General features: G+C 41.5%; 1 protein-coding gene across 2 annotated transcripts in view; it reads left to right on the top strand.

Moving 5' to 3' along the window:
• Edem1 (ER degradation enhancer, mannosidase alpha-like 1) overlaps positions 1-22,183 on the top strand; it is a gene marked incomplete at its 5' end in the record, with an annotated part of 28,931 nt that extends 6,748 nt beyond the window's left edge. For both annotated transcript variants that reach the window (XM_005383919.2, XM_013513728.1), the window contains 11 exon segments: positions 1,322-1,394; positions 3,501-3,604; positions 4,794-4,965; positions 6,376-6,559; positions 8,420-8,594; positions 9,431-9,551; positions 10,015-10,185; positions 12,738-12,811; positions 13,780-13,876; positions 16,125-16,328; positions 17,756-22,183. In XM_005383919.2, the coding sequence (XP_005383976.2) occupies positions 1,322-1,394; positions 3,501-3,604; positions 4,794-4,965; positions 6,376-6,559; positions 8,420-8,594; positions 9,431-9,551; positions 10,015-10,185; positions 12,738-12,811; positions 13,780-13,876; positions 16,125-16,328; positions 17,756-17,845 (1,465 nt within the window).
• Between the last annotated feature and the right edge of the window lie 209 nt (positions 22,184-22,392).

The following is a 22,392-nucleotide window of genomic DNA, read 5'->3' as shown; positions in this document are numbered from 1 at the left end:
TTTTGGTTTTTCTCCGGTACCGGGAACCGAACTCACGACCTTGCACTTGCCAGGCAGGCGCTTTTGCCGCTGAGCTAAATCCCCAGCCCCTTAAACATTTGTCTTATTTCTTCCTTTACTGCCTTTTCCCCCAAGTTTGTGCAGTAATTATTTGGGCTTGTGGAAATGGAACAAAGGAAAAAGTGAAGTTCTTGGTTTGAATTTCTAAAGTAGCTATGGTTTGTTATTTCTACTACTTTCCTATCCTGCCTGCCTAGATATATTAAGTTTTGTTGTCTTTGTAGTTTGTATTATGAAGAGATGTGAGAGTGACCAGAGAGCTTTACCTTCTGCATCCCCTGTTGATGTGGGGATGGAACCCAGGTCCTCATGCATGTTATCTGGCCCTCTACCAGTGAGCTACGTACTCAGCCCCTGTAGTTTATTCATTCATTCATTCTTTCTTTCTTTTTCTTGCTCTCTCTCTCTTTCTTTCTCTTTCTTTCTCATTGTATGTTTGTGATACATAATAAATATGTTCATCGTGGGGAAATGGTACATATGCGAATCACATTTTGATCCTTTTTACTTCTGTTCCTTCCTATCTCCTCGCTTTGTCAGACTCCCCTTCTGACTTCACAGCACCTAGCTCCCTGTTTGTAGGTGGTTTCTTGAGATTGTCTCAGGATGGAACATTGGTGCTGATTAGGAGGGTGGATGTGTGTGGCAGTGATGTTGAAGCAGCTCCAGTGAAGAAGAGAACAGAGCCTTGATTGCTGCTTTGGTTTGTGTTATAAGACATCCCTCAGGACTAATCAAAGTAATGAGGAGTCTCTGGATGAGATGTTAGTGAAAAAGTGGTATAAAGAATCTTATTTATTCCCCTAATCAAAGGACAGATGACTTGGTACTAGCGCTGCAGGTCTTCACTTGTTTGCGTGTGATCTGCTAGAATATGTAATTTCTACGTTAGGTCCTAGGACCAGCTTTCTCCTCCAGTTCCTAGAGGTTATGAAGTTAGAATCCTGAAGCTGGGTAGGATTAAAGAAATCATTTAGAGTGAGAAAATCACCTCAGGGCAAAGGACCCTTGCTTGGAGTCTCCTAACTTCCATTGCCTTCTTTGCTGTCTTGTAATTTCCGTTCGTGTCTGCGGTGCTGTGATGCCACTGTACTTGTAGACACTATAGATACTGAAGTAGAAGACCTTTGCTGTACCAACCTACTCACAGCTTCTCAATAACTAAGGATTGTCGCCGATTGTAGTTTTTAATGGGTGTTTGCTTTTTTTTCTCTTTAAAATAAAGTACCTGTCTATAATTTTAATTTTATTTCTTTTTCAGTTCAAATCTGAACATCAATGACGTACTAGGGAACTATTCATTGACTCTTGTTGATGCATTGGATACACTGGCAGTAAGTGTTGCTCTTTTTAAAAAATTAAGATGTCTTTCGAGTTGATATTCCTGTGTCCTCCTAGGAATGGTAATTTCAGAGAGCCTGATACTTTTTTAACCTTATTTTTTTGAGACAGGGTTTGGCTATGTATGTAGTCCAGGAGAGTCTTGAACTTGCTGTGTAGCCCAGGCTGGCCTTAAACTTCTGATCCTCCTGCCTCCGCCTCCCCAGTGCTGGGATTATATGTGTGGACTACTGCATATGGCCAGCTTGATGCTTAAAAGCTTTGATGGCTTTTACTTATTTTAGTGAACTTAGTGGCAACAATGGGAAAAAGGTTGAAGGTTATCAAAGAGGAAATATGATTCTCTTTAAACAGTACTGAAGAAAATGTGTGCTTGTTTTGGGGAACCAATTTTTTTCCACTGCCTTACTTGCTAAAGGAATCCATAGAGAATTGCCTCAGTATTTACAGTTACTGCAGTTAGTATATCAGGATTAGAAAGCAAAGTCTCGGGGTTGCTAGACACCCTGAAGTACCACCTAGCTGCTCTCTGGCTGCCCGTGCCAGCCTGCGTGTGGAGGCCCTGTGTAAATACTGCTGTTCCTTGCTTTTTCTCCCGGAGTGCTGGGATTATAGGCATGTGTCACCGTGCCTGGCTTACATCTTCGTTTGGTAAGTAGCAGAAGGACAAGGCCCTTTGTCTAATAGAAATCTAGTCCGTTGGACTTTCTGCTAGGCTGCAGTTGGAAAGCAGTTTAGTTCCTTGGTGCTTCCTTCTGAAGTGATTGCTCCTGCATTTTAGTCATCTCCAGTTACTCATCCAAATGTGCCCCAGCAAGTAAGTGCAGCCTAACTGGAGCTAATTTCTTAAAAATATTAGAGGCTGACTCAGCCTACAAGTGTTGCTGGAAGCATCCCAAGAGTCATATGTAAATTGAGAAAGCTTGTTTTTTTTCTCTTTGACTCTTTTGATCACCATTTGTATCTTTTTATCTCCATGCTTGGCATTAGAGAGACTTTATCTTTATTATTTGCTGTGCTATATTCTCCCCACACTTGATGATAAATGGTACACAGTAGGATTGCAAGCTTTTGTTCAAAAAATAAATTTCTACTAGTTCATTGTCTCCCAACACAAATTACAAGGAAAGAAGTGTTCTTTGTGTGTGTGTGTGTGTGTGTGTGTGTGTGTGTGTCTTTGAGACAGGGTCTCACTATGCAGTTCAAGCTGGCCTTGAGCTTACTTTGTAGCCTAGGCTGGTTTGAAAATTGCAGCAGTCCTCCTGCCTCAGCCTCCTGAGTGCTGGGATTACAGGCATGTACCACCACACCTGGCTGGAAAGAACAGTTCTATTCCAAAAGGAACTGGACAAATTCTATGTCCAACTGTTGGAGAGCCATGTTAAACAATGGCATTTTAAAGGCTCTGAGAAGTCATGAAGTAAAGAATCCTATGTAATGCTTCTGTCTAATCTAGTTCTCAGTCGTTCATACCCTGGTTTCTTGGGTCATTTAGCTATCTGACTAAAGTGCTAAATTATATAATTAAGCATTGTTGGCTGTCTTCACCATCCTCCACTTGATTTGAGATGCTTTCAGCACTGCAGTAGCACTAGATATGGTTGCTGGTGCACATCTGTAAGGAAACAGACCCGTTTTTGTGGTTTTCACTGTGGAATATCTGGCCTTTACTGCCTTAGCACTTCACACTTACTTTTCAGGTGTTATGCTGAGGTTTTCCTTTTCTCATGCTAGCATTTTCAATAGGCATCACCAGGTGTGCTGTGAAAACCCTTGGGGAAAGCAATCCCCTGACTATTTCATGTAACTTGCAGCATTGTTGCATAATCTTTTAAAAAGGAAGAACTGAAAATCAGAAAAGAAACAGCTATACTTGTCTCTGTATGTTACAGCAAATAACGATTAGCAAAAACAAAGATGTGATAGACCAGTAAAATGAGAAAAGAAAACATGGTTGAGTGTCTGAGAAGATTATTTTGTGGGAACGGTAGCAAAACAACATAGAATACAGACATTTAGTTGATGTGGCCAACCTGCTGCAATCATGCGGCCTGTTTCATCCCAAGCTGCTATAATGGTTTCTATTCTTCTTTTTAAAGATAATGGGAAATTCATCTGAGTTCCAGAAAGCAGTCAAGTTAGTGATCAACACGGTTTCATTTGACAAAGATTCTACTGTTCAAGTCTTTGAGGCTACAATAAGGTAAAATAATACATAAAATGGGTTGAAAACTCTGTGTGTGTGTGTGTGTGTGTGTGTGTGTGTGTGTGTGTGTAGAGAGAAATTCCTTTGTATTTTCTGGACCCAAAATCCAGATAAATAGTCCATACAGATATTATGAGTGCATCTTATATTTTTCATGTTTATTTTAGTATTTATTAAAACTATAACAGTTGAATATATAATAATCACATTTTGGACTGAAAAAAAGAAACACTTATGTTTTAATCAGTGTCCCTCTAAGCAGTTTGTTGATTTCCCTTTTAGCTGGTCTCATTTCCCACCTTCATTGTGTCCTAGGAAAATTTACACATATTTCTGCAGGAAATGATTTTCTTTTCTCTCTGGCCTCAGAAAACCACTGTGTGCCATTTTGGTGTGTTTTTTTGTTTGGTGTTGATCACTAATCTCCCTCCTTTTGTTAAATGTATTGGAATCATACTTTATATCCAGCTTTCTTTACTTTTATATATTGACTATGTTCCTATTTAATGTTTTGTAAAAATTGTATTTCTACACGACGTTCCAGTTTAATTTTATTTAAAATTTAAAGTTATGAAATCATTTGTTCTGAAAAATGTCAGAGTCTCCTCCAGATGATTAGAAAGATGGATCAGTGGGTCTACAGTGACATAGATCTCAGCCGTTAGCATTTTACCTGAGTGTGTCATGTTCTCTTCATTTTCCATTTTCTTCCTCATCCTCTTAGCAGGTGTTGAAGTTCGTCAGTTACATGGCAGGCAGAACTACCTTTTTCTTTTTTTACATACAGCCAAATGTTTTCCCCAAGTGAGCTAAAGCAAGCAAAATTTAATAATACAGTAGGTAATATATATTTTGAGAACCAGTAGCACCGACTCAATTAGTATAGTCCTTTTTCTTAACCCCTAAGATAAAGATAACTACCTTTGTTAATCTTTTAAATGGTATTTTTCTTAGTAGCCTGAGATAAGTCATTCCCCTTCTCTCTTGGAGTAACACAGTGAACTAAAAATTAGTCACTCATTAGAGCTAGAAAGAGCTTTTAAGAGGCCATTCAGTCAGGTCTTTACTTCAGGCAGCTCGGAGGCCATAAGAAGTAGATGCTGCATCTGTCATTCTGAATTAGATTGTGTGCCCTTATAAGCAACATAATTTGATGTTACTTATTTTTTGTTCTTATTGCCATTAGGGTTCTGGGAAGCCTCCTTTCTGCCCACAGAATAATAACTGACTCTAAGCAGCCCTTTGGTGACATGACAATCAAGGACTATGATAATGAATTGCTGCACATGGCTCATGACCTGGCTGTGCGGCTCCTCCCTGCTTTTGAGAACACGAAAACAGGGATCCCCTATCCTCGGGTAGGTAGACTGGCTTTTCCCTTTGTGCTTAATAATTCACCATCTTCTGGAGTTAAAACTGTTTGGTAGAAGGAATGGGCCTTAGGTAGAGGAAGAAAGTGGTATTCTTGAGGGATTTTGACCTTAAACATAATGTAAATATTTTCTCGTTCAGCATTTACTGAGTGCCTTCTATGCAGTGATATAGCTAAAATATTCCCGAAACAGTTCCCTCAGAAAATTTATTCCTCTTAAAACTTACTGTTCTTGTGTTCATTATTCATGTGTGATTTATATTTTGTGCTCCCAAATAGTGTGGAGAATTTGTCTTCATTTCTTATTTGGGTAGATTTCCCCAAAGAACCTCAGATGTGTATTAGAGAGAGGCTTAGTGAATGTTCTTTTGCATGCTTCACATCTGTTTCAGATAAAGCCTGCCCAGCCTGGCGTGGTGGCACACGTCTGTAATCCCAGCACTCAGAAAGCTGAGGCAGGAGAATCGCTGTGAGTTCAAGGCTAACCTAGGCTACATATTGAGTTGAAGGTCAGCCTGAGCTGCATAGCGGGACTCTGTCTGGGAAAAAAAAAATCAAGCAAAGCCTGCAAGATCAGCAAGCTAGGTGGTAATTTAAACACAAGATTTTTGTGATACCTGATGTGTCAAACCAGAACTCCTGTGGGAACTGAGCCAGCCTTTGTGGTAACCAGGCAGTGAGTTACCAGACCACAGTGTTGCCGTGATGTACCTGGCTGTCATATTCTAGCTGAACTGCCCTTCTGTCCCAGTCTGAGGTTGTTTATGTTTGCTGAGGAGCCGTGAGTTCATAGTGACTTACTTAGAATTTAGAACTGATTCCATAGCTTGCTTTTTTCTTTAACCCCAAAACCTGATCATGTGTCACCGTGAAAAAAGTCCTGTTGGAAAAAGAAGGGTTAATGAACCTGGCATGATGGTATATGGCTGTCATCTCAGCTGTTTGGGAGGCTAAAGCAGGAACATCACAAGTTTGAGACCAGCTTGGGCAACTTAGTAAGACCGTGTCTCAAATGACTGGGAGTATGTGTACCACAGTGATGGCGCACTTGCTTAGCATGTGTAAAGGCCTTGAGTTCAATCCTCAATGTTGCCAAAAAAACAAAACAAGATCAGAAACAGCAGAGAGATGGTTGAGTTAATTATGTACTTGTATTATTGTCATTCCTTGAACACTTGCTCTTTACTTGTTCTTAATAAGACGAGGCTCTGGTGTTCTTACTCTCATCTGTGCTTTTTAAATTTAACTCGCACATTCATCTTGGGTCTAACATGACTAACTCTTACCACAGTAAGCGTGGTGCATTAGCTGAGTGTAATATCTGTGACTTGGCCTTCAGGTGTGTGAGTTCTTGAGTTTTGCCACAAAACCTGTGACTGACTCTTCCTGTCCCCAGGTGAATCTAAAGACAGGCGTTCCTCCTGACAGCAATAATGAGACCTGCACCGCAGGAGCTGGTTCTCTCTTGGTGGAATTTGGGATTCTGAGCCGACTGCTGGGGGACCCCACCTTTGAATGGGTGGCCAGACGAGCAGTGAAAGCCCTCTGGAACCTTCGGAGCAATGACACAGGATTATTAGGTGTGGTGTACTTCCTCCTGCCATTGGGGCTATAGGACATTTGGTCCCTTTCCTTCACCTCTGAGGGTGTCTTCCTTGTTTCGCTGAACAATTTCAACTCAGAAAGAATGGTCCTCAGTGGCTGCATAGTCAGTTTCTTTCTGTGACCTTTTGCTTAGAGTGAGGCTGTAGGGTTTGATAGAAAAGAATATCTTCGGTGCTTGAGAGCTCCCTTCCGACTTGGAGCCCTTGGTGTATTCTAATTGAAAATTATTGTTAATGAAAATGCTATAAAAAGAACTGCCTCTGAGGCAGGTTTTATTGCTTCAATATAAAGTTCTAAACATAGGAATTTAAAGTTATCAGTGCAGTGGTTTCTCTTTTTAAAGAAAGCTAGGTGCATAGTAGTAGATTGAAAGTTCCACATTAAACGTATATTGGTTTTCTTTTTTTCCATTTGAGAATGTTTGACCAAGATATTAAAAGATTATTTTGGACTATTTCAAACATTAAGTGTAGAAAGGTGTGAAGAATAATAATCCCTATGTACTCATCTCGTTCATCTTCAGTAATTACCTTGTGTTTTGCTAACTCACAATGTCTTAAAATGGCTTTTTACCTCATATAGTGTCTTATATTGGGACAAATTTTCTTTTTGGCTGTCAGAAGTAATTTGATTTGATTGGTTTTTCTAGAACCATAGGGAGTTATAAAAGTTTTACGCTTCAAAAGTGATTTTTTATTTTTTAGTTCTAAAATTTATATACATATTTTTTGATTTAACAGCAGCAGTAGAAATAAGATCAGTCAGATTACTAATTCATCACCAAGTAATTGACCAGTATCACCATAAATTGTCAGTTTTTAGCTTTCTGTAGGCATTTTTGTGTATATGCCGTATTGAAGATTGAAGCTAGGGCCTCGTGCATGCCAGGCCAGTGTAGCTGTACTGCTGAGCTTTTTCCCCAGCTCTTAAAATTTTATGGTAAGACACGGTCTTGCTGAGTTGTCCAGGCTGGGCTTGATCTTGTGGCCCTTCTCCTTTAGCTCCTTCCTACCTACCCCAGCAATAGCTGGGATTTCAGGTATGTGTTACCATCCCAGCTCCATACACCGTTTTAGCCTGGTATGTGGAACGTTTATATATTTTCGTTTATTAATATAAGCAAAGATTTTTATTGTGCCATACTTTACAGATCATTCCAGGGTTTCCAAGTTTTCTTTTTTTTTTTTTAATACCAGGAATTGAACTCATGACCTTGTGCTTGCCAGGCAGGCACTGTGCTGCTGAGCTATATCCTCAGTCCCCAAGTTGTTATTTTCATAGTAACTCTTTTTAGAAGCTGCATGGTCATCTGTTAACTCTTTTTCTGGTGTTAGACACTTAGATTATTTCTCCTTTTTTTTTTTGTTTTTGTTTTTTTTTTTTTCTTTTCTTTTCTGTTTTACAGATAATTTTCTGGTGAACAACATAAGGGTTTTTCTTTCCAGAAACATTTTTTTTCAGATTACCAGCAATAACAGCACTGGGTTAAAGAATGTGAATACGCCTTTGGGTTTTGAAGTACATTGTTAGTGTGGCGAAGAAAAATGACAAATATATATATATATATATATATATATATATATATATATATATTTTTTTTTTTTTTGCTTTCAATATTTGTCTCCATTTTGTGTTGATGGCTAAACACTATGTATTCAAAAAGGTCTCTAGGCTGTCCAAGTTATTGATAGGACTGAAAAATCTTACTGCCAATCTTTCACTCCTTTTTTTCCGAATTAAAGATGAAGATGATGAGAACTGGGGTTGAAATAGGATGTCTGTCCCTTTCCTACCACGATGCTGGGGATCTGAAGGACCTTTATTTGTTCCTCCAGGCAATGTTGTGAATATCCAGACGGGCCATTGGGTTGGAAAACAGAGTGGCTTGGGTGCTGGGCTGGACTCCTTCTATGAATACCTTTTAAAATCTTACATTCTCTTTGGAGAAAAAGAAGACCTAGAAATGTTCAATGCTGCATATCAGAGCATTCAGAACTACTTAAGAAGAGGGTATGTCTCTTTTACATCACTTCTATGGCCTTATAAAGCAAGTAGTTTGTATTCTGAAATGTTCTATTTTTTGTTTTGTTTTTTGAGCCAGGGTCTTGGTATGAAATGCAGGCTGGCCTTGAGCTCAGAGTGATCCACTTACCTCAGCCCCCTGAGTGCTGAGATTGTAGGCGTGTGCTTCCATGCCTGGCTAATGTTCCTATTTTTTCTAATATAAATTCCCAAGGTCTGTTTGTCTCTTCTGCCCTCAACATCACTGTCAGCGCTCTGAGGATGAAGATCTGTATTTGCTATTTATCATGTAACATGGTTTTCCAAAACACAGTGGCTTAAATAAAAAGGTGACTTCATGATAGTTTCTACAACTCATAAATACAGGAGATGGAGGTTTAGGTTCTGGCCTTGGATGCCGCGTGAGGTTGCTGTCAAGTGTTGACCGAGGGTGCAGCCGTATCAAAGCTAGTGGGGGGCTGGAGGACCCCTGCCTAGGCCCATCATGTCACGGCTGGCAGTCTCAGTTCTTACTGGCTGTTGGTTGGAGGTCTCAGATCCTTGCTGCAGGAGCCTCTTCATAAGTAGGTCGTGGAAGCTGGCTTCTCCCAAAGTGCTGAAGTATTACAAAGGCTTCAGTTTAGAACCTTTCTGTGTAGACGTTATCTTCTGTTACTGTCTATTTCAGACAGGTAGCGGGAGTCTTTTTCTCCAAAGGTTTAGGAGACTGTATAAACGTTCATGTTGATTCCATTTAAATGAAACAGCCAGGGGCTCCTGGCATGGGGTAGAGCTCTGTCAGTGAGCTTTCTTTTCACCTTGGCGTGTGCTGTTTGTGTTTGTAGGCGGGAAGCCTGTAATGAAGGAGAAGGAGACCCCCCACTCTATGTCAACGTGAACATGTTCAGTGGGCAGCTCATGAATACTTGGATCGACTCTCTGCAGGCATTCTTCCCCGGACTGCAGGTATTTTAGTCAGATTTGCGAAGAATAAATACTCATTAGAATGGGAACTTTTCTCCTTTTTCTGTGATACATGAGCATTTTCTAGCTCCTTTGGATTTGGGAGGTTAGTAGCACAACATACTGAGACTATTCTGATTGTAAAATCAGTTCCTAGATTATTGAACACCCATACTATATTACTGAAAAATCATATTTAAAAACTAACTGCAGGTGATTGTTGGATAATCCATCTTTGTTATGTGCTTGTCTGATACATTTACCCTTTTCTATGCAGTTCACGTCAGTATGTCATTGATGGCCAGATATAAAAGGCATCTGTTTGTGTGGGTTATCACTTTTGACTTGGTTTGGTCTCCAGCTATGTTGCATAGAACCAGAGGGTAAAGGAAAGCTTGACATTTGTGTCACTTGTTGCCATTCTGGGAAAAGTATTTCAGCCTGGTGACCCGCGTTGTTTCCATAGGTTCTGATAGGAGATGTGGAAGATGCTATCTGCCTCCATGCCTTCTACTACGCCATATGGAAACGCTATGGGGCCCTTCCTGAGAGGTATAACTGGCAGCTACAGGCCCCTGACGTTCTCTTCTACCCACTGAGACCAGAATTAGTGGAATCTACATATCTCCTCTACCAGGTACCAGAGCTCTTTAGACAATAGTTGCTGTTTTTACAGCAGTTTAATAGTTACCATGTATCTGTAGTTGTGTTAGTGTTCAGTGTCCTTCATGGTTTCATAGGACAGACAGTCTCTGTAGCCAAACGTTTTTAACCTCACATTTTGTGAAGACTTATGTCTTTGCTGTAGGACTTACTCTTTACATCTTTAAATATTTGAGAGAAAGGTTTTACTTTCAGTGTATCCAAATCTATTTGACCAGAGAACCCTTTTTTAGGGAAATGCAATTCTGTGTGCTAATGTGCTAGAGAACCCTGATCTAGGTAATAATTACTCAGACAAAAAGAAAATTCAGTTTCTTATTTATAGAGGAAGTTACTAGGATTCACATGAATATCTTACTTTGTTTAATGTTAAAAAATCATATAATGTTTATCTTTCATTCAGTACTCTTGTGCCTGCAGAGGGAATGTCACTTTAACTGTGAAATGTTTTCTCACAGATAACTGAAGCCAGATGCCTATATTTCTGTGCATACCATAAATAAACACAGAGAGTGCTTACCCATTCACAAATACAGCAACATAAGCTGTGCATTTAATAAGGAGCTAGCCTGTAATGCATTTCCATAGGCCTGTGGCAGATGCCTGCATTCGGCAAGATTTGGCACCTGAAACCTGATTTTTAGAAGGCCTTGTAGTAGGATTGGTATTGTGCTTAGATTTATTTAGGTTCAATGGTGAATTTTTTTGTACAAAATGCTTGCTGTTTGCTTTTAGATGAAACAGGGAGAATTTTATGAAATTGATATTAGGGCTTGCATCTAGATGTCCCCCCAAAACCTCATGCAGTCATAGGTGGGGCTTTTTTCAGAGGTGGCTGAATCTAGAGTGTGTAATTGATTCATGGTGCAATGTTAGGACTAAGCGTAGGTGATTACTAAATCAGTCTGCTGATTTGTTTGGCACCTAGTAATCGCGGTAGCCTGGATACAATATAAGGGACAGGAAGAGGCTTACCTTGCCTGGTGCTTGCTTGCTCTTGCTGTCTTCTGCTTGCCATGAACTGGTTCTCCTTTGTGATGCCCCTCTGCCAAGCCACCTTGCCTTGGAGCCAGCTGATTATAGACTAAAATTGCTACAAACTGTGAGCTAAATAAACCTTTTTCCTGTTAATTTTGGGTGTCAGGTACTTTGTCTCAGCAAGGAGAAAAGTAACTAAGACAACTGGTAATGGTCCTTCTGCCTGAAGAGAGACCTCACGAGTTTTAGGTAACCTCTAAGACAGGAAGAGATGACACTTTTGTTTCGTTTTTTATTGTTTGAGACAGGCTGGCCTCAAACTCACAAGAGACCCTCTACCTCAGCCTCCTGAGTGTAGGGATTACAGGATGTTCCACCATGTCTGACCAAGGTGATCTTGCAGGCCAACTCTCTGAGCCCAGGGTCTGGGAAGGCTGTGCACAGTCTGAGAGTGGCATACCTGCTGCTGTGTCAGTTTTCTTCTGAAGCTTAATCCTGCTGCACTTGGGCTCACAGCTCTTTGTCTCTGTCTCTGTCTCTTCCATGTTTTCAGCTTCTTTTTGCACGCTACTTTCTTAGAATCCAGAGGATTCTTCTGCTTTACAGCTACCCCCTGGCTCTTACAATCCAGAGACAGCCCTCCTGGTGGTTATTTGCTTTTTCTGCTTTAGGTTGGCACTAAGCGTGAGTTAAAGGTGATTGCTCTCTTCTTAAGTGTTTATAGGATGGAAATCTTATCTTCCCGGATAACTTTTTTCCCCAAACGAAACTATGAAGAGTATATGACAGGAGAGGCAGCAACCCAAGGATTTACTAGACGAAAGTGTGGAGGCTTCCTGCAGATTGCTTCGAGTCTTACTCCTTTTGGCTTTTCTCCCAGTGCTGTAATTGGAATGAGGGGGCAAGGTCCTATTTCCCTGTACCTGTGTCATTAGTTTCTAGAGAGTTCCAGGGCGAGAGACAAACTGGTTTTGTCAGCTGAGTGTGGTGGCATATGCCTGTAACCATTGCATGGAGGGAGACTGAGGCAGGGGGATTGCAAGCTGGAGTCTTGTCCGGACAGGATAGTGGGCCGGGGAGTGTAAGTCAGTGGTACAGTACCCCTGGGTTTGATTCCCAGGACCACACACACAAATGAATAAAAACTTAAAAAGGACTGGGGATAGAGCTTTGAGAGAAGACCCTGGGTTTAATTCCTAGTACCACAAAACAGAAACAGTAGAAACTGGATTTATTCTCTCTGATAATGGCACTGTCTAGCTGGCACTGTTTTTTTCTGATTGTGGTGGGGATCAGAGTCAAAGTACATTGTTTTACCTGGGAGCAGATTTCCCAGCTGTGGTTTAAGTTAAATAAATTGCAGTAATGCTTTGATGTGTGCTGACAGGGCACCTTGTCCTTCATGACCCTTCAAGATGAAGTGAGTAGTACCCTGTTCTTTCTTTGGCTGGTGACCCGTCCCCCCGGGGAGTCCTGCACTTCCCCAGGACTGTTGGTGTCCTCTCTTCCGGGCCCTTGCTGGATCATGTTCCCCTGTGTTCTCCCTAGGCCACCAAGAATCCCTTCTACCTTCATGTAGGGATGGATATTCTGCAGAGTCTCGAGAAATACACAAAAGTCAGGTCAGTTTTCTAAGTTCCTCTTTACTGTCGTCTACCTGTGAGTTTTAGTTGTTCTAGAAAAGTATTATTCTAGCTTGCATTTTAATTTGTAGAGGAGATAGGTCATTAATGTTACTTTTGTAATTAAATGGTTAATTTTGGTGTAGTAAAACCTGTCCATTAGAGTGGGAATCACTTGTTAGCTTCTCTTTTTTTATGTAGGGTTTCAACAGACTATGTTCTTTTTAGGTAAATTTAGCTTCCTTCGTCATGCATATAATGCATAGGGCAAAACTTTAGAGTGCAGAAAACTATTAAGATGTAGAGTATTCTCGTTGTGATTACCTAAGAGAGGTAAACATAGCCTTTAAGTGTATATTTATGATCTTTTTACTATATTTATATATATGTATGTACATTTATGCATGTATATACTCTATACTTCAATTTTGTGGCCTGCTTTTGTTTTTTACCCACCAGTGTATCATGAAATTTTTTTAGAAACTGCGATTTTAGGACATTCAATAAGTCATTTCTACAAGTACTGGGACCAAAAAGAAATTAGTTGCTGTAAATTTCTTGCCAATTTTTTTTTTTTTTTTTTTTTGTCTTTTTGAAACAGGGGTGCTATGTAGTTCAGACTGGCCTTGAGCTCACTTCGTAGTCCAGGCTGGCCTTGAACTTTCAGCAATCCTCCTGCCTCAGCCTCCCAAGTGCAACCATGCCCAGCTATTCCAGTTATTTTTCTTGATGTCATGTCATGCTTTTGGTAAACACTCTCCACTGTTTTCCTCTCCACCCTGGAGCTAAGCTGATAATTTAGGAGCCAGACCACTTTTAAAATGAATTTACAAATGACCCAGGCCTTTGAACATCACATAGTTTATTTTTTATGTGGTGTTGGATACCCTCTTAATAGAATACTTACTATCTGACATTTATCAGGGGGAGGGTGCAGAAGCCAGACTAACTGGATAAATCTTTTGTAGATGTGGATACGCCACGTTGCATCATGTCATAGACAAGTCCAAAGAAGATAGGATGGAGAGCTTCTTTCTCAGTGAGACGTGTAAATACTTATATCTGGTATGTATGTTTCAAGAATAACCAAGGGCTTAGAGAAAGCACTTGGTGGCCTTCTACCTGGCAGATACTTACTTACTCGGCACTGCTGTGTGTTAGACATTATGCATTCCTATGGATATAAGTGCTGTTTTACAAAAGAATATTGCTGACTGCTTTCATGATTTCCAGTCTTATGGTAGAGTCTCTTGTTAAGGAAATAGGAATTAGTATAAACTAATAAAAATAGAAGTTAAAAAAATAATCAGAAATGAACTTGTGATTAGTAACTTTGCAAAGTACTAGAATGGCTCAGTAGAGGACCAACCTTAATATGGTGGCCAGGGAGGCTTCTCTGAGGAGGGGAGCAATTTTTCTTCTCCCCGTGCACGTGGGCTCATCCCTCCCCTCTTTTCCTGTGGTGCTGAGCGTTGCACCCAGGACCTCACACATGCTTTGCAAGTGCTGTATCACAGAGCTACACCCCTGCCTTACTGCTCTTGAGATATATGCAGCCTGGCCGTCTCTCTGTACACTTACATACTTGCACATTCTTAAACACATACTTGTGTATGTATGGAGAGAATTTCTGGACCTGGAAGGAACCTTTGGGTCACCTAGTTAATGTTTGTTGTTCCTCTTATGGTAACTCCACCCTACACTGAGAGACTGATCCAAGGCCTTAGGGTGAGTATGTGCTGGAATGGAGGCTTGAACCATTGTCTTGACTCCTGTCTAGTCTCTGTCCGTGTCACCAGTCTGCCACATGCTTGTGTAGTGCCTGTGCACATAGCTGCTGTCCTGCCCATTCTGCCACTTGATTTGGCATGGCCATGTGCAAAGCAGACTTCTGAGGGCACAGTGTAGGGCGTTGCTGGGAGAATAATTCAGAAGCAGCAGCAGCAGTGTTAAGTTGTGTCATTTGGTCAGTGGTTCTCAGGTCCAGGGCTTACGGTTCTGAATCATCCTGCAGCCTTTGTTAAGATTTCAGTTGCACTGAGTCACCGCCTTTGAAAGTAAGCTCAGGAATTTAATTTTCATAAATGCTGTCTAGTGAGTTTGTACAGAGCTAGACGACAGTTCTTCCTGGCATCACTGTTCATAGAAGATGGTGTGTTCACCAGCATACCATGTAGTCTGGCCAGGGGAAAGACTCTGGCCTGCTGTCACATCCTGAACATGCAGAGCTCCTCCTTCTGAAGCAAAGGAAGGAGGCTGTAGGGTGCCAAGGGGAAAGAGCTCCGTCTAGGAGGGGAAAACCTGGGTTCTACTCCATTTTCCCATTAACTTCACTGAGTCTCATTTTTTATCTGGGAACTAGTTTAAGGAACCAACAAGTTTCTTCTGTCTTTAGAAATTTCTAAGTATAATAGTCTCTCCATATCTGTGGTTTTACTTTCCATGGTTTCAGTTACCCATGGTCATGCACAGTCTGAAAATACTAAATGGAATATTACAGAAATAAATAATTCAGAAGGTTTTCAAAACTTACATTGTTCTATTTTATTATTAGTTACTACTAACCTCTTGTGTCTACTTTATAAGCCTTATCATAAAAAGTGCCTGTAGGGAAAAAAAGTGCTGTCGGTAGTTTCAGGCATCTTTGAACAAGATGTAATTACTGAATTCATCCTTCAACATTTGCTGAATACTTTTTCCCCCGCCCCCATTGTACCGTCTTTTGTTCTCAGCCATGTCCACTGTTAAAAGAAGGAGCTGTGCCTGTGTGCTGTTGTGGCCTCACAGCTGCACCTCAGAACTGAACTGAAAGTTGCAGATACATTGGCCTGGGGACGGGCCCTGGGGATATGGCGATGGGTAAAACGTGTGCTCCTGCCCTTTAGCATCAATAAGGCCGGGGTGTGTATGAAATGACAGCAATTCTAGAATTCCCGGATGAGGACTTTGAGGGGGCATATGAAAATTTTCTGGGCAGCTTCTATAGACTCCCTGTACTTCTATCTCAGCGCTCCGATTTTTTTTTTTTTTTTGGTTTTTCTCCGGTACCAGGAACTGAACTCACGACCTTGCACTTGCCAGGCAGGCGCTTTGCCGCTGAGCTAAATCCCCAGCCCCCTCAGCGCTCCGATTTTTGAGTCTCTATGTCTGGATGGAGCTTGGGAGTAGGGTATTTGAGTTTAAATAAAAAGGGCGATCCTGTTCTACAGTCAGGTCGGAAACCATGGTTATTAATCAGTGCCTTCTCACCCAGTTCTGTTCCCGGAGTAGCTGAGAAACTCCTATTTTCCTTTCTTTTTTTCTTTTCTTCTAGCTGTTTGATGAGGAGAATCCAGTACACAAATCTGGAACGAGATACATGTTTACAACGGAGGGCCATATTATATCTGTGGACAAACATCTTCGGGAATCACCTTGGAAGGAATTCTTCTCTGAAGATGAAGGGCAGGAGCAGCAAGGAAAGTTTGTGCACAGGCCAAAATCTCATGAGTTGAAAGTCATTAATTCCAGCTCCAATGTGAGTTGCCTTTTCCAGGGGTGGTGTGTGTGTAAAGGAAGGGAAGCACTACTCATGCCTTCGGCATTTAGCATTTCTGACAGAAAATTGGTGTTACACTCAGACTGGGTAATTTAAGAGAGTTTTATAAAGGGGCCTGGTATAGTCAGGATGTAGGGAAACTGGAGAGCGTGGCACCTTATCACCCGGCTGTGGGGGCCGGTGGAAGGAGTGACCACAGTCACCTGGAGGAGTCACTCACGAGGGATGGCCACGGGCAGGAGCCACTACTTGGGAGTGGCTTCATTCACCGTGTAGGTAGGAAACCAGCAGGTCAAGACCTGATACCACCCGTTCCCTCTTTCTGATCTCTTGCTGGAGCTTCTCCTTGGCTGTCCTTACCAGGAATCAGAGGACAAGGAAGTCTCTTGGTATAATCCTTGAAGGATGCGGAGGAGCTTCCTGAATGAAATGCCGGGCAGAAGAGGCAGCATTTATGAAAGTGAGGGAGTATGGAGTCTACAAAGAGCTGCCAGTCTTGATCTTTCAGGGAATGAGGAGCAGGGCTGAGTGAGTTCAAGTGCAGAGCCATGGTAAAAGAGTGGGATGACTGTTTGTGGACATCATTTCATTGGTTAATTCTCAAGACTTACATCACCTGAAAGTTGGGAAAAAAAGTTTTTTTTTTTTTTGTCTTTTTGAGACAGGGTCTTGCTGTGCAGTTCAGGCTGGTCTCAAGCTTGTAGTGGTCCTCCTGCCTCAGCCTCTTGAGTGCTGGGATTACAGGCGTGCACCTCCACACCCTGCCAGTTAGATAGTTTTGAGACAGGGTCTCACCATGTAGTTTAGGCTGGTCTTAAACTGTCTGTGTAGCCCAGGCCAGCCTTAAGCTCACAATGATCCTCCTGCCTCAGCTTCCTGAGTGTTGGGATTGCAAGGGTATGCCATCATGCCCAGGAAAAAGCCCCTTAGTAAAAAGAAACTAATACTCAAGCACTTAGATTGTCTCTATATATGAGAAGAGCATAGAAAAACATAGTATCATCAGATAGCTAAGGTGTTTTCTGAAATCTGAGAAGTTTAAGGACCCAAAGGTTGTGGCTTTTACTCCTGGCTACCAAGTATTTGCTGTGAAGTATCTTTTAGCCTTGTTGGATCTTTTTCTACCTATAAAGTAAGGAGATTAAATTTCATCAGTCCTTATCCAGGGGTGATTTTGCTCTTCAAGGGATATTGGGCAATGTCTGGAGACATTTTTGTTTGTCACAGTTGAAGGGTGGAGTTGTCCCTGGCCCCTAGGAGGAGAGGCCAGAACAGCTCCTCCCAACAAGGAGTTACCTGTCCCAGAATGTCAGTAGTGCCTGGGGTGGGAAACTGGATTAGGTCATCCGACCACATGTTCTGAGATTAACACATAGGTTTCTAATTCAAAATTTGTGTCTTTCTAGTGCAATCGTGTTCCTGATGAGAGGAGATACTCCCTGCCCTTAAAGAGCATCTACATGCGACAGATTGACCAGATGGTTGGATTGGTTTGATCTGCTCTTCTCTGTCGGGACTTGTCATAAACCAAATATAACTGAAGCCAGACCTCGCAAAAATCGCGTCTGAAGTGAAAGAGGCAGAAGTCTGGCCATCCACGATGATGCAGAAATTTCTGCCTAGCTCCTCACCCACATCTAGTTAATTCTTGCATATTTTGCTGTTTTCTTTCTGTTCAATAAAATGCCCTATTTTTCTTAAGGATATAATTTGAAATGAGAAGGTACATGGAAATTGGCTTCTTCTGACATGCTTGTGTTATTGAGCACAAGATATAGGGCATCTTCAGATTGACTATTCCCAGCTTTCTATTTAGAATCCAAGTCTCTTCACTTTGCCAGCACTTGGCCCTCCTGCTCTATTGCTACCTCTTTGTTAAAGGTTGGGGAATGGAATTTCTGTGCAAAGGGCCTGAGGTTCACTTGGTGTCCTTACTTTTTGCAATGAAAATGTCATGTTTTCTCTTTTATTGGATCATTGGGCTCTTTGCCAGATATCCAACTGTGATTTTTAGATCACGTGAGAGGCAGGAAATCATTGATTCTTTCATTTATATCTGAAGCAGTCTTCACAGTGTTACATATTATTTGCTTTGGAATAATAGTCCAACCAGAATTCTGACAGGCACTCTTAAGTTGTTATGTCATACTATGAGAGGTTATGTAACAGATCTTTTGGATGATATTTTGTTTATTTTGAACGTGAACTTACCTGAGGAGCTCCCAGTTTCAGAACCAGGTGCCTTTTAGGGAAAGAAAAGAAAAAAATCGCTAACAAAGATTTCCTAACCAAGTATTCTAAATGCTAACCATCTTCGGGTTGGTTAGAGTACTGTTTTGTTTTGGTCACTTGTGTCTAGTGCCAATTAGCTAATCAGGGAGAAAGAAATGATCAGATGACTTTCTGATATCCTTGAGCCATGTCTCTGTGTAATACAGGCTTTAGATTAGTGCCTTATGGGTTTTGATTTAGGCCATTAGCTGTCACAGCCACTGCTGTGTTTGTGGCTGTTTTGTTGTGTACTGCCATATAATGGGACCAGCAGGGAGGCGGGTGGTGTGGGTGTTAGTGTGAGAGATTCTGGAAACTGCTTGATTGGTCTTTGCCCTTCGGTTTATTATTTTAGCCAAGCCTATAGGAGGAAGTTGCGCTAAGACACTTCCTTTCCTTTTTGTTGGTAGGTAGTCCAGTGGCAAGGGTAGAAGCCTCTTAAAAACTTTGAGCCTCGTGTATTGTGTTTCTCACTTATCAATGTTTGCACACTTCAAATGATTTCATTAGTTTTTTAAGAACTAGAAATAAGTTCTATGTGTAACTCACCACATTTTCAGTTAAAAGGGAAAAATTGTATTCCTTCTTGAAAATTTAAGGATAACTCTTGAAAATAGATGTGTCATTCAGTTATTTGCAATTTTTAAAAAGGGAATTTTCAGTAGTAAACATATCACCTATTGTTGAAACATTTACTAATCAATTTAAAGGAAAAAAAATGAAATGCTTCCATTTTTACTTCTTCATTTTAGAAGTGCCATTCTATCAATAGTCTCATCTACTGAACAACTGAAAATTTGTTTGAGAATGCTATTTTGAATGTCTTCATTAACTCAGTAAAAATGTTGAACGCACGTGTGCACGCGCACACACCTGTACACACACGTGCGCCACGCACCTGTACTTTTCTCCAGGCAAGTTGAGGTGGGACTATGAATGACCGGCCCACCTGGGAGAACTGGGCCTATCAGGGAAAGAAGTGAAGTCCACCACCTCTGAACTCGTTCACCCTCCTGTCTCCCGTGCCTCTGGCTGCAGCCATGTGTAAGCACTCCAACATCACTCTTCTCACCTGGGCTTTTTACCTGTCACTCTCCAGCGTGCTTGAGCATTTCTGCTTGTTCACACTTTTGGAATGGAGAGCTATGCTTGGCAGCACCGTTGTGCCTTGAGTGACGCAGGTTTCTTAGGGGATAGGCTGATGTGAAACAGTTTTATATGAAGTCTAAAACCCTGTTGACTTCTGGGTACTGGCCTTATTACCAGTTGGTGAGACTGAGGGTGAGTGAATTACTATCTATTAATACTGGTTATTGACCTTGTAGGCTACCCAGGCTCAAGGCTGATTACAGAGTCACTGATTTGTGGGACTAGCTGTCAGAATGCTGTCTAGTACAGCCATGAAAAGAACGTTCTTCAAGCCAAGTTCATAGCTTACTGTTTTCCTTTGAAAAGTCAGAATGACACAGCTGTGATGTATTCTTAGGCTCGTGCTGTCCCTTCTGTTCTTATCCTGAAATTTTGGGTGGGGAGAGCCAAAGAGGAGACTGTCAGTGGAATCCCCTGCTCAGTGCTTTACCCTGGGAATGTCTTCAGTCTGAACAAACAATCCTTGGTAGCAGCTGTGAGGCCAGACCATCCTTGTATTCCCCCAGTAGTTAGTTTTATAGTGTTGGTCAGTAGTTTGAAAGCAGTTTTATAAAACTGCTGTACAAAACTGCCTTGTGATGAAACTTGGAGGAGTCCAGTTCTCTCAAGACAGAAGTTTTGAATTATTGCAGGGCTGGTTCAGCTGCTTTAGACGGTGTGGAGGAGGAACCCCATTCTGAACAGCAGGTGACTGGAATGTCTGCTCTGTGCTTATACTGGCCGCCGTGAAAAGCTGGCGTGTTTTCAGATCCTCCTCCAGGTTCCTTCAGTCCTTTCGTGAGACCTTGTTCTTATAACTGAATTTCTAGGTTCTGCTGATGTCCTGGGCTTTTCTTGCCTGGACTGGGAAGTGTGCGTGTGATACTTCAATAATTATTTAGAGAGAAATGCGTCGGGCAGTGTCTTTGCAGGTGAATGTTAGCAGAGAAGCCGTAGTTAACAGGTTCGGATATTGAGTTGTGCAGTCTGAGGGCTTCGATTCCCTCCCCACCCTTTCTCCCCGGCAAGAGGAAAGTGGATGAGCTGTTTCTTAGCTCACTTTAGGTAACATTAGACATTCCTTCTGGGGGGCTTCAGAGCTCTTTCTCTCTGACGTGTTCAAATGTAGCAGTGGTTAGAGGGTAGGGCTGAGTGGTTACGTTAGCCACAGGGTGGCCGAGCGAGGACTTCCGGAGAAAATCCTTTTCTTTTCCACCCCCATTCAGCTCCTACTCCAGGGCCTCTTTCCTGCGTGTGGGGCAGGGACCCCACGTGAGAGAAGATGCGGCAAGCTGGGCTGTATGCCCCTGGGTCACGCTCAGCACTGTGCTCCTGCTTAATTTTGGATGTGAATCTGGTGAAAATGTCAAGTACCTGTGGACGTCTCTGATTCACTAAGCCCCTCTTTGTGAGAGGCAGAAGAATATTTTTAAAAAGTATTTTTAGTTTTAAGTAGCAGAACACAAACTAATTTTTATTTATTGTACACAAGAAAAGTAATTCTGTTTTTTCAAAAAATTAAGAGTTGGAAACTCTGGGAAGACTTACTGAGATACACAAATGCTTCTCTGTAATGTGCAATATGCTTTGCTACTATAGATGATATTTTATGTTTAATCTGTAAATAAGAAATATTTAAATTAAAAGGGAGCTTTTTGTAAAGTGACCAAATGTTCTTTTATAAATGTACTAAGGGATATCTTGCTCTTTGAAATTTATTAGAATTTTTATGAACAATTTTTATTAAAAGATTCATTATTTTGAGTGGTCATTGTGTTTCTCCTTTTCATACTCATTCCATGTTACCTGCGGGATGGGGAAAGACATTAAGGGAAGCAAGCTATCTGAATTAAATCCTTATTTTTTTTTTTTGCAGCCGAGCTTCCTTGTGAAATTCCATGCCATTTTCATCTGTCGCACCCTTCCATTTAAATGTCCTTCATGTGTGGGTGAGACATTTTTTCTAGGTGTGGCCCATTGTCAGCTCCCCCTGTGTCCATGTATTGTCTCCTGGACACTGACTGCTTAAATTGTGTTGCCAGTTACCTGAGTGTATCTGTGTTGTAGAACCGATTTTTCACATTGTCCTGAGCAAGGCACTTCATGCCTCCTAAGCTCTTAGAGGTTAAGATGGGGCAGTAGCACCCTGCTAGCAGCGTGGGGAGCACTGGCGAGGGGAAAGGTGAGAGGGGAGATGGTCTCCCCTGTCCTGCCGCCTGAGCCCCGAAGGAGATCCTGAAGGAGAGTGCTGATCTTGCGCTGTGGCATCTTAGAAAATCCCAGTGTGGGGCCTTAGCCAGTTGTGATTTGATTGTTTAATCCATTTCCTTTTTAGAAAAAAGTGCATTTTGCTGCCAACATTTATTTTCTGTGATCAAGAATTACTTTATTTGTAAATGGAAATACCACTATTAAAAACAATGCTATAAATGAAATGCTGTCTTGTTTCCAAAGACTAAATACACTACAGTCACAAAATATAATAAAATTGAGATATTCTGCAGCAAACTTTGGGGGTAAGGTGAGGACTGTAATCCTTAGGGTAAACACCGCAATCATAGGTGCTGCTGGCAAATATTCTCTGGGCAAATGGAGAATAGGTTAAAGTCTGAAATACCTCGGTGAAGGAGAGAGTCCTGAGATT

Source organism: Chinchilla lanigera, unplaced genomic scaffold, assembly GCF_000276665.1.
Source record: "Chinchilla lanigera isolate Chin_1 unplaced genomic scaffold, ChiLan1.0 scaffold00020, whole genome shotgun sequence".
Taxonomy (NCBI): Eukaryota; Metazoa; Chordata; class Mammalia; order Rodentia; family Chinchillidae; genus Chinchilla; species Chinchilla lanigera.
This window is presented reverse-complemented; position numbering and strand designations above follow the sequence as displayed.